This window comes from Trichechus manatus, unplaced genomic scaffold (genome assembly GCF_000243295.1).
Source record: "Trichechus manatus latirostris isolate Lorelei unplaced genomic scaffold, TriManLat1.0 scaffold00340, whole genome shotgun sequence".
NCBI lineage: Eukaryota > Metazoa > Chordata > Mammalia > Sirenia > Trichechidae > Trichechus > Trichechus manatus.
Window position 1 is genome coordinate 663,732 of NW_004444276.1, and position 12,656 is coordinate 676,387.

At 40.1% G+C, this 12,656-nt stretch overlaps 1 protein-coding gene across 4 annotated transcripts in view; it reads left to right on the forward strand.

The window, feature by feature from the left end:
* BRCC3 (BRCA1/BRCA2-containing complex subunit 3) overlaps positions 1–12,656 on the forward strand; it is a 76,007-nt gene that overhangs the window by 19,697 nt on the left and 43,654 nt on the right. For all 4 annotated transcript variants that reach the window (XM_004390876.1, XM_004390877.1, XM_023725641.1 and 1 more), the window contains 2 exons: positions 4,479–4,567; positions 5,846–5,901. In XM_004390876.1, the coding sequence (XP_004390933.1) occupies positions 4,479–4,567; positions 5,846–5,901 (145 nt within the window). The remainder of the gene's footprint in view (positions 1–4,478; positions 4,568–5,845; positions 5,902–12,656) is intronic.

Sequence of the window (12,656 nt, forward strand, 5' to 3'; positions counted from 1 at the left end):
TGGTCTGACTGAGACTGGAGGAACCCCGGAAAGCATGACCCCCGGATTCTCTATCAGCCCAGAAATAAAAGTTTCTGAGGCCACCTCTTCAGACAGGGACTGGACTGGACTGTGGGACATAAAGTGATACTCCTGAGGAGTGTGCCTGTTAGCTGAAGTAGATACAAGAGACTAAACGGGCAGCTTCTGTCCTGCGGTGCGATGGGAAGGCAGAGAGGGTTAGGAGCTGGTTGAATGCACATGGGGAATCAGGTGTGGAGAGGAGGAGTGTGCTGTCACAGTATGGGGAGAGCAATTAGAGTCACATTACAATGTATGTATACATTTTTGTATGGGAAAAAATAAAAAAATTTAAAAGATTTCATTTTACTTGGATCCATAATCAATGCCTGTGGAAGCAGCAGTCAAGAAATCAGACAACATATTGTGCTGGGTGATTCTGCTGCAAAAGACCTTTTTAAAGTGTTCAAAAAACAAAGACATCACTTTAAGGACTAAGGTGTGCCTGACCCAATCCACAGTGTTTTCAGTTGCCTCATATGCATGCGAAAGCTGGACAATAAATAAGGAGGACCGAAGAAGAATTGCCGCCTTTGAATTATGGTGTTGGCGAAGAATATTGAATGTACCATGGACTGCCAGAAGAGTGAAGAAATCTGTCTTGGAAGAAGTACATCCAGAATGCTCCTTAGAAGCAAGGATGGCAAGACTTCGTCTCACATACTTTCGACACGTTGTCAGGAGGGACCAGTCCCTGGAGAAGGACATCATGCTTGGTAAAGTAGAGGGGCGGTAAAAAGAGGAAGACTTTCAACGAGATGGACTGACACCATGGCTGCAACAATGGGCTCAAGCATAACGATGATTGTGAGGATGGTGCAGGACCAGACAGGGTTTCGTTCTGTGGTACATAGGGTCGGTATGAGTCAGAACCGAGTAACCGGATGGCACCTAACAGCTAACAACAACAACATGGGATCAGGGCTGTGACCCGAGTAAGGATGTTGCATCCCACTCTAATTCTCTTTCACATAACCTAATCTTGCCTCATCAACCGCAGGCAGAGGTTAGGGTTTACAACACACAGGAAAATTACATCAGATCACAAAATGGAGGACAACCACACAATACTTGGAATCGTGGCCTAGGCAAGTTGACAGATATTTTGGGGGGGACACAATTTAATCCATAACAGGCTATAACTTTTCTTAAACCAAAATCTGACTAGTCTTAAACAGGTTTCCTTATGTTGATTTATTTTGCCATGTTTTAAAAGTACTTCTGTCATATTCATTATTTTTAGTAGTTAAAATTTCAGCACTTGGTTTTTACTGAATCACAGGAAATTGAGACTAAAGCCTGAAAGTTTGCCGATATGTAAAAACAATTAACTGAAAATGGCTGATTGCTGAATATCACTTTCCAGTAAAGTTCCATTCGGAAGACTCAACGTGTGTTAATTCCCACATAGTCTATTCTAGTGTTGGATCTCTCAACCTACTTTCTCACCCCTCTAATCAGTATAATGTAGCTAAATTGTTTTCTCTCTTTTTATCTTTACTCTTTTTTCTGAATCGTTACCATCATTTTTTTGTTTACTGGCCTCTCTTGAAAGAAGTAGAATACCTTTAACTGGGGAGAGTGGATTGGCATTCCTGAGCACTAAACTCTGTGCCAGGCACTGGGCTAATGGTTTACAAATGTTTTCTCATCAAATCCTCACAGTAACCTTTGAGGTAGAGATCTTTTTTTGCATTTTACTGAGGAGTAAACAGAGGCTCAGAGGGGTTAAACTCAAGCCCGGTCCTGCGTCATCTTCACTATCATTGTTGTGCTTGAGTCCACTGTTGTTGCGGCCATTGTGTATTTTGAGTGCCTTCCAACCTAGGGGGCTCATCTTCCAGCACTATATCAGACAATGTTCTGTTGTGATCCATAGTATTTTCATTGGTTCATTTTTGGAAGTAGATGGCCAGGCCTTTCTTCCTAGTCTGTCTTAGTCTGGAAGCTCTGCTGAAACCCGTCTACCATAGGTGACCTTGCTGGTATTTGAAATACCAATGGCAGAGCTTCCAGCATCATCACAACATGCACGCTACCACAGGACTACAGACAGACAGATGGGTGGTGGTTGAAAAATATACCTATCAAAATTTAATCTAGCTTGACAGAAATCAGAATAGCGGTCAGTTCTGCGGGGAAAGGGCATGTCAGGACTTTCTGGGGCAGTGGTTCTCCACCTGGGGAGATTTTGCCCACCCCCGGGGACATTTGGCAATGTCAGGAGACATTTTTGATTGTCATGACTGAGGGTGGGGGTAGAGGGGTGCTACTGGCACCTAGTGGGTAGCGGCCAGAACCCATCCCAGACCTACTGTAACAATAGCTATGTTTTCCTGTCACCCTTAACACTAACATCAGATTGGACTCAGTAATTTGTTCCATGGTAATGCCATTAGCCAGAAAGAAATAAGTACCAACCACTAATGCAAAGAAGTTTGGTATGTATATTCCTGAAGAATTATTGTAACTATGGTAATAAATTAGAAGGAAAAAAGATATAAAGTTTTGTGGTTTACAAAAAAACCCCTCCCTAAGAGATTAGGGAAAAAAATAAAAATAAAAATACTTTTTTTTTATCAGTGTCTGAAGTGGAACACCCAGAAAGTGTTCAGAATTCAGAGAAAAGGTATACTTTTAGGTGAAGAGAGACTAGGGTATGACAGTGATGTGTGTCTGTGTGTAAAAATTTTAATGCTTTTTATGATAAGACGATTAGTAGAATTAGGTTAAGTACCAGCAGGTTAAATAAGACTGTATTTTGAACATATTTTACAATGACTCTTCAGATGTAGGTTGCTACTTTAATGGAGCAGTTTTCTACAACCAATCATTTTAACAAATTACGTTTTCCTAAACGAGTGTTCTGTTCTAGAGGTTACAGGTGAATACTCCTTGGAACTATTATAAATATACCTTTCAATATTATAATACATTTCTGTGCCCTTCTTAGCAAGCAGAAGCAGATGGAAACTCTGTTAGGACGAGGTATAGAACAAGTGGAGACTGAACTCAAATGTGCTGGTATCAGATATATAAACAATGCGCTACTCTTTTCAGCTGACAAATTGTAATGGCTGTCTCAGGGCTGGTATTCTCACAGCACTTGTTCTATACCTCGTCCTAATAGCTTTCAGCTAAGGCTGCTTGGAACCTTGGTGGTGCAGTGGTTAAGCGTTTGGCTGCTAACCAAAAGGTCGGCAGTTTGAATCCACCAGCCACTCCTTGGAAACCCTGTGGGTCGCTCTGAGTTGGAATTGACTCGACGGCAGTGAGTTGAGCTGAGTTGAATCCTGCTTAGTAAGGAGTCAATTAAAGAATATAGTGCTTAGAGTGTTCTGTTTCCTCACCAGGAAATGGGAGGGGTGACTGTTGTCCCTTCGGCCTGTTTCCATTGTCCTGCACCTCTCAGAATGTGGCCCCTAAATGCAAGCAAAATATTTCATGTGGTATTCAATTGAAGAAACAGTGATCTGTTCCATTCCTGTAAGGAAAAGTGGATAGCGCAGATAGAGAACACTTCCATCAGGGCAGAAAGTTCTGGTGGACGGCACTGATTTAGACTAAACCACACCCTTTGGATTTGGTATTTAGGAGGTGGTGGTTATTTACAAAAATATAATTTCAGGGAAGTGGTGGGGGTAAAAACTTTGCTGATAAAGGCAGGAGACCACTTGTTTGAAGCTACAATTCACAGATGCAGTCTGACCTCTGGGAAAGGAGGCCACTGGTTGAGATATATGTCAAGAGCCAGGCATTCACAATACTGGTGTCAGGAATGGCCAAAAAGCTCTGTCTTCATCATTATCAAATTTACGGCCACACGCCTTTGTTTCTCCAGTGTGATTAATCCCTGTTTTTTAAAACTTTTGTCCTAATATACAAATCCTTCTCTCTTTTTTCTAAATTTTGTCTTTTGGAAACTTCTTCAGCTTTTTCTATTTTAAGATGCAGCAGGACTAAATTAAATACATATATCGTTGTGTGCTGTCAAGTCAATTCCTACTCATAGCAACCCTACGTGACAGAGTAGAACTGCCCCATAGGGTTTCCTAGGCTGTAATCTTTACGAGAGCAGATTGCCAGGTCTTTTCTCCCGAGAAGCAGCTGGTAGAGCTTACATTTTAGTGAGGGTGGACAGAACCAGCTAAATAAATAATACGTCATTTATTAGCAAAGATTTATTGAGAGCTTACTACTTTATAGTGGGGCAAGACACCATAAGCCTAGTACGTGAGTGATCGTATAGTCCCTAACCTAGTAAAATGTTTATACCTTGACAACCATATTGTCCTTAGGATATATCCCTGTTCTTTATGTAGAATCTGAATCCCGAGAGGATCGTATGCCACTATTTTTAAATCTTCAAGTCTGTGAGATACAGTTTATCGACAGAAGATTTTTATTTTTATTTGCAGATGTTCGCACACAAGCCATGTACCAGATGATGGATCAAGGCTTTGTAGGACTGATTTTTTCCTGTTTCATAGAAGATAAAAACACAAAGGTATTGTGTGTGTGTGTGTGTGTGTGTTTATACACACAGAGAGTAGAAAAAAAAATGTCTTTGCAATTTTAATAGGGCGGCCAGGGAAGGTTTCTATGAAAAGGGAACATTTGAGTCAGGATCTGAAGAAGGCTTTCCAGGCAGTGCAAAGACCCTAAGGAACACTGAGGAAGTCGGTGTGGCTGCAGCCAAGCGAGGAAGAGGAGAGAAATAGTAGGTGACCATACGTCCCAGGGTGCCTTCACCAGTCCCAGTTTTATCAGTTAGCACCTCCTTTCATTCTCAGAAGTGTCCCAAGTTAGACGATAACTCATTTGGCTTTCTTACAGATGAGGACAGCAGGATAAACAGGGGCCAGATCTTGTAAGGCCTTGGCTTGGATTCTGAGTTGGGAAGCAACAGGAAGGTGACTTCTGTTTTAATGGGATCCCTCTGACTGCTGTGTTGATAACAGACGGGAGCAGGGGTGGGGGGTGGGAATCGGTGGCATCAGTGGTAGCAGTGGAGGTGATGAGAAGTCGTTGGATTCTGCGTATATTTTGATGGTTAATAGTAACGACTGCTACCATTTAACACCTGTAGTGTGGCGCATACTTATTAGGTGTTTTATGTAAATATGCTCTAACCTTGATAACAACCTTCTGAGGTAGGCATTATTATCCCCACTTTACGGATGAGGAAACTGAGGCTCAGAGAGGTTAAGCAGTGTGATCAATGACTAGACTTGCCATTTTCTATTTAGAGTGCTTCTGTTTGAATTCTCCGTTCACATCAAGAGGTTTTAATATGTGTCTGTGCAAACAAAAAGAATATGACTGTTGAACATTGTAGGTATGAATTTTGCCAAGAATATCAAGAGTGGCCTATCATTTAGGACATTCGTTATATTCTCAGAATCTGTGTTAAGAATGAATATTCTCCATAAAATCGCTCTTTTCCCAAAATATTAAAGTTTAGTGTTTGAACTTCTTACTTTATTTTTAAATGGTTTTGTCTTTGTCATCATAAATTTATTTTGAATAAGTTTGTAAACTTCCAACACAGCAGTCTGAATGTTCCAGTTCTGAATTTCTTACTTCTCATGTTCACTAGCTGTTGTCACATGATTTCATGTTGGCCAAATATACGATCTTTCTTACAGAAATTGCAATCTCTTTTTACCTCACACTTCCAGAGTGGGCTTTGGGTTTTAGGTTAAAGTCTACTAAATTGCTATAACTTTTTCAATATTAATCCTTCCTTGTGTGACATTTGTTTCATTTTTTTTTTCTTCGCTAGACTGGCCGAGTGCTGTACACTTGCTTCCAATCCATACAAGCCCAAAAGAGCTCAGAGTAAGTATGACAGAAAAGTATGTACGGATTGGTGGGCTAATCTCCAGTATAGGGAATTGATTGGTTTTTGTTTCATTTTATTTCTCTTACTGGTGATCAGACCTAAGAAGTATATAGTCTACCTCTACCTAGTAACATCTCTGTGAGGAATTACAATCTGTTTAGCAGCTTGGATGCTGGGGACCTAGGAAGCTAGGATGATATAAGCAGTCTCTTAATTGTAATTACCATCACCACAGTCCTGTTCCACATTTCCTGTTCTCCTTTTCCTTTCTCTGATGAACTGTAATACAAAGACTGGGCGTGCAGAGTATTACAGATTTGTATAGATTCTTGTCTTTGTTGTGCCATAGACTAGATTTTAGAATTAAAGTAGCTCACTTAATGTTTACAAAGGTCAGATTCCTCATTTTAATTCAATTCAGTTCAACTTAAATTAGCAAATCTTGATCCAGTACCTACTAGGTGTATGCCAAGCACCGGGGTAGATACTGATGATGCAGAGACAAAAACCAAGTTCACTGTCTAATTGGGAGACCGAAGCAAAGACTGTCTTAAATTTTCTTCCTGTAATACTTATCAATTTATTATTATAGCATTGTTTGAAATAGCAAAAGTGTGAAGGAAAAAAAAACTTAGGTGTCTATCAGTACAGAGCTGATTAAATAAATTGTGATACATCCATATTATAATGGGATATTACAGCACCATAAAAAATAACCTGTGAGGAACCTCTGTAGTAATACAGAAATATCTCCAACATGTATTGTTAAAGCAGAAAGACAAGGTATAAGAACAGTGTGTACAGTATGTTACCTTTTGTGTAAAAAGATGTAGAAGAGAAATAGGTACGCGCACACACCCACATATTTGCTTTTAAATGCACAGAATAACTAGAAGGAAACACATTGACCACCTCTGCAGAGAACTGGGTGTGGGCGAGTAAAGGGTAGGGAGACTTTTCATTGTATCCTTTTGTTAGCTTTGAAATGTGGAACCATGCAAAAGTGTTACCTAGTTAACCAATATTAAGTTTTAGCATTTTAATCGAAGTAATAGATACATACGCATAAAAATACCAAATGGTACAGAGGGCTTACAACGGATAGTGTCACTCTTCAGAAGGAAACACTTCTTCTCATTTGGTTTTAGTTCTTCTGGTGTTTACTTTGAGATCTCTGAATAATATCCTTATGATAGTATTTCTTAATTTACCAATTGTAGATATTATCTATTGTTCTCATTATTATTATTATGTTATCTTGCTCTCACAAATTAGGGTTTAGCTCACTTAACTACCCCATCTCCAGTTTTCCCAACTACTATTTTTCGTTCTTCTGTTGGTTATTTTTCTAACCTTCAGTAAAGTTTACCCCTTTATTTATTCTATTGACAATAGACAACAGACAATATCTTTTGAGTCCCTATTGTTATTTATATTTTACCATAAACCTTTATATTTTCAGTTGCAAATACCTGTATTTTGTGTTATGATCATAACGGTGTTCTCTGTGCTTTGTCTGTTAGTGAATTCTAAGAAAATAAAGTGTTTATATTATTATTGTGATTGTTAGGTGCCATCAAGTCGATTTCAATTCAAAGCGACCCCATGTGACAGAGTAGAACTGCCCATACAGTCTTCTAGGCTGTACTCTTTACAGGAGCAGATGGACAGGTCTTTCTCCCCTGGAGCACTGGGTGGGTTTGAACTGCCGACTTTTGGGTTACTAGCGGAGTGCTTAACCACTGCGCCGCCAGGGCTCCTTGTTATGATTATATAAATATTATTCAGTGTAGGACCAAATAATGTAAAGTAGTGTGCTATAATTCCATTTCCTTTCTTTATAGAGTTTTGCTTTTTCATGGGGCTTCAAATATTGTTTCTTTTTAATTTGTGTGCCTTTATCACTTCCCAAAGTTCCCCAAATTCTTAGGAGAAATATAAAAATCTTTGGAATCCCTGTTTTTCGTCAGACTGCTCCCTGGAGCCCTCTACCCTCCTACCCTAATCTGGTCCGTGCAGATGATATCCTGAGACTTTCCTTGATTATTTTCCTGGGTTAAATCCATTGTTTCCTAGATTCCATATCATCTTTCTTGGTTTACTCTTTCATGTTGCTAGAAAAGACCTTCAAGTAACTTCCTAAGAAAGGTGTGCATTTGAGCTAAATTTTCTAAGCCCACGTTTATCTGCAAATATTTCTATTATTAATGAATAAACTTGCTGGATAAAGAATTCCAAATAGACAGTCTTTCCCCCTCAGAACTTTGAAGGCATTGTTTTTCAACATCCAGTGTTACTGATGAAAAGACTTTTGCAAGACTGATTCTTGTTCTTTTGAAGGTGACCTTGTTTTCTCTCTCTGAAAGGTTTTAGGAGCTTCTTTTTATCCTTTATATTGTGAATTTTACTATGATATATATAGGGTGTGGATATTTTATCATGCATACTGCTGGACACTTTCAGATTGGTGACGTTTGTCCTTCAGCTCCGGGAAGTTTCTCCTATTGTTTTCTTTTGTATCCCAGATGAAACAATCCACAGTCTACCTGGTTCCTGGGGAGAGAAAGTCTTATTTGTAACTCAATCCAATTCCTTAATTTAAACAGTCTCGTTAAGTTTAGCTCAGCCTCTGAAGGATAACTTCTCATTCATTCATCTACTTCTCTTACTCCCATCATGTTCATCTCTAAGACAGCATCTGTTCCTGCTCTATTTCCCGGGCAGTTCTGTTAGCATCCATTTCTGATGTATGCAGCTGCTGAAGTGAGAATTCTTTCTTGGTTAGGTCAGGATGCCATGGCCTCTCCCTACTAACTCAGCTCTACCTTGGCTTTCTCTGGGGCAACAGACTGTAATGAATCTCTTCCACATCTACATTCACCTCCTGACCCAGGTCATCTTGCTCTTGCTATAGTGGGTTTCCTGGCAAAACTGCTGGTCCTCAACTGAATGTCACCTCACATAGGAATGAAAGGTGTCTTGGAAGTGTAAACTGGACCTTCTTGTGGCCTGTCCATGCCATTTTGCTATTTCAAGTACAACTAGCTGGTTTCCTCTCCGAGTCCCATATGGGAATCAAGGCAGGGATCCCTCTACTCATGGTCAGTGTTCTCCTTAACTTACCCAGTGCACTCCTCTCCACTCACGGACTCACTGCCCCAACGAAAGGAAATACCTAACTGGCTTCCACTCCTCTAGCTCTTTCCCTCATTCTCCCTGTCATTTAGCAGGACAGATGCTTCACATCCTTTTCTCTGTTCTTTGATAATTCCTCCCCCTATTTTCCTTTTTTCTCTTTCTATAACTCCTAGTAGTCAGATATTAAAGGTCCTAGATTAACCTTAGTGACTCTTTTTACTCATATTTTCTGTCACTTTTTTTGTTCTCATTTCTCAGATATTGATTTCATCTCTTCTAACCCTTTTATAGATTTTTTATTTTGATAGTTTTATATTTTTCCTTTCCAAGAATTTTTTCCTCATCTGCTGGTTACGCCCATTTCACAACATTCTCTTGTTTTACCAGTATTGACATTTTAAGTTTTATCCTGTTTTTTCAGTTATGTTTCTTCTGTGGCAATTTTTTGAAACCTTTCTTGTCCAGTCATTTTTAAGAATGAGGCAGCAAACAGCTGAATGGTAGCTCATTACTTCTGGCCTCGGTTTGTCACTAGGAAGCTTCACTTTAGGATGGGTGGGTTGGGAGCCAGACATTTTGCTTGGGAATCACAAAATGCTAGACTTCAGGTATCTTGCTCTGGGACAGCAATCTTAACAACTGCTGCCCTATTTCCTCCCAGTTTATTTTATTAATTAGGAGAAAAACTCCTTGATGCTGTTAGTGTTACTGCTGCTGCTGCTGCTGATTTGGGCTTGAGGATGAAGGCCTGATTATCAGACGTTCTGTGTAGATGCAGGCCCAGTCATGGAAGAACACAGCAAAGAGGCGTAACTAGATGCCCAAGTTTCTGCCAGGAAAACTAAAAGGGGTGGCCTCTGAGAAATCACAGAAAGCAACTTTGTAAAGTAGTTTGTGACTTTCTGGGCTTACCCATCCATGAGCCATGTAGGCATGGATCCCATCCTAATAACATAACCAAGAGAACCACGTAGATTCCATTCTTAAACACTGGGTGGCGCACATGCAGCAAAGATCCCAACAGTACTACAAAGGCTCTGAAACCTGAAATGACATAGAAACCACAGACCGTAGAAGGCTTTGGAAATTGCAACCTGAACCTGGCTGAGTGAATTGCCTGCTAAAACAAAAATAACATTCTCCGTAGCATTTAAACAAGCTGCAGTGCCGCTTAACATAATATTCAAAATGCCCAGGATAAAATCCACATTTACTTAGCATATTCAACACCATGAAAATTTCAACTTACATGGAAAAAATATAATCAACAGATGCCAACACCGAGATGATACAGATGTAGGAAGATTTGGCATTGTGAAAATGTCAATTCTACCCAAAGCAATCTACAGATACAATGCAATCCCGATCCAAATGCCAATGGCTTTTTTTAATGAGATGGAGAAACAAATCACCAACTTCATATGGAAACGGAAGTGGCCCCGGGTAAGTAAAACATTACTGAAGAAGAAGAACAAAGTGGGAGGCCTCACACTACCTGATTTCAGAACCTATTATACCACCACAGTAGTCAAAACAGCCTGGTACTGGTACAACCACAGATACATAGACCAATGGAAAAGAATTGAGAATCCAGACGTAAATTCATCCACCTATGAGCAGCTGATATTTGACAAAGGCCCAAAGTCTGTTAATGGGGGAAAGGACAGTTTCTTTAACAAATGGTGCTGGCATAACTGGATATCCATCTGCAAAAAACTGAAACAAGACCCATACCTCACACCATGCACAAAAACTAACTCAAAATGGATCAAAGACCTAAATATAAAATAAAAAACGATAAAGATCATGGAAGAAAAAATAGGGACAACGCTAGGAGCCCTAATACATGGCATAAACAGAATACGAACCGTAAGTAACAGTGCACAAACACCAGAGGAGAGACTAGATAACTGGGAGCTCCTAAAAATCAAACACTTATGCTCATCAAAAGTCTTTACCAAAAGAGTGAAAAAAAGACAACCTACAGACTGGGAAAAAATTTTTGGCTACGATAAATCCGATCAGCGTCTAATCTCTAAAATCTACAAGATACTGCAAAACCTCAACAACAAAAAGACAAATAACCCAATTAAAAAATGGACAAAGAAGACATTCAGACATCTAACAGATACATGAGGAAATGCTCACGATCATTAGCCATTAGAGAAATGCAAATCAAAACTCCAATGAGATACCATCTCACCCCAACAAGGCTAGCATTGATCCAAAAAACACAAAATAATAAATGCTGGAGAGGTTGTGGAGAGACTGGAACACTTAGACGCTGTTGCTGGGAAGGTAAAATGATACAGCCACTTTGGAAATCGGTTTGGCGCTTCCTTAAAAAGCTAGAAATAGAAGTACCATACGATCCAGCAATCCCACTCCTTGGAATATATCCTAGAGAAATAAGAGGTGTCACACAACTAGATATATGCACATCCATGTTCTTTGCAGCACTGTTCACAATAGCAAAAAGATGGAAACTACCTAGGTGCCCATCAACAGATGAATGGATAAACTATGGTATATTCACACAATGGAATACTATGCAATGATAAGGAATAACGATGAATGCGTGAAACATCTCATAACATGGATGAATCTGGAAGGCATTATGCTGAGTGAAATTAGTCACAAAAGGGACAAATATTTTATAAGACCACTATTATAAGAACTCAAGAAAAGGTTTAAACAGAATAAAACATTCTCTGATGGTTACAAGGGTGGGGAGGGAGGGAGAGGGGTATCCACTAACTAGATAGTAGACAAGAATCATCTTAGGTGATGGGAAGGACAGCACACGCTACAGGGGAAGTCAGCACAACTGGACTAAACCAAAAGCTAAGAAATTTCCTAAATACAACCAAACACTTAGGAACAGAGTAGCAGGGGTGGGATCTGGGGACCATGGTTTCAGGGGACATTTAGGTCAACTGGCATAACAAAGTTTATTAAGAAAATGTTCTGCATCCCACTTTGGTGAGTGGCTTCTGGGGTCTTAAAAGCTAGCGAGCAGCCATCTAAGATGCTTCAATTGGTCCCAACCTACCTGGAGCAAAGGAAAATGAAGAACACCAAAGATACAAGGAAAATATTAGCCTAAGAGACAGAAAGGGCCACATAAACCAGAGACTCCACCAGCCTGAGACTAGAAGAACTAGATGGTGCCTGGCTACCACCAATGACTGCCCTGACAGGGAACACAACAGAGAGTCCCTGATGGAGCATGAGAAAAGTAGAGTGCAGAACTCAAATTCTAGTAAAAAGACCAGACTTAATGGTCTGACTGAGACTGGAAGGACCCCGGAAGACATGGACCCCGGACTCTCCATTAGCCCAAAACTAAGTCCATTCCCGAAGCCAACTCTTCAGACAAAGACTGGACTGGACTATGGGACATAAAATGATACTCATGAAGACTGTGCTTCTTAGCTCAAGTAGATACATGAGACTAAATGGGCAGCTCCTGTTGGGAGGTGAGATGAGAAGGCAGAAAGGGTCAGGAGCTAGATGAATGGACACGGGAAATCTGGGGTAGAAAGGAGGAGTGTGCTGTCACAGAATAGGGAGAGCAACTCAGGTCACATAGCAGTGTGTGTATAAAGTTTTG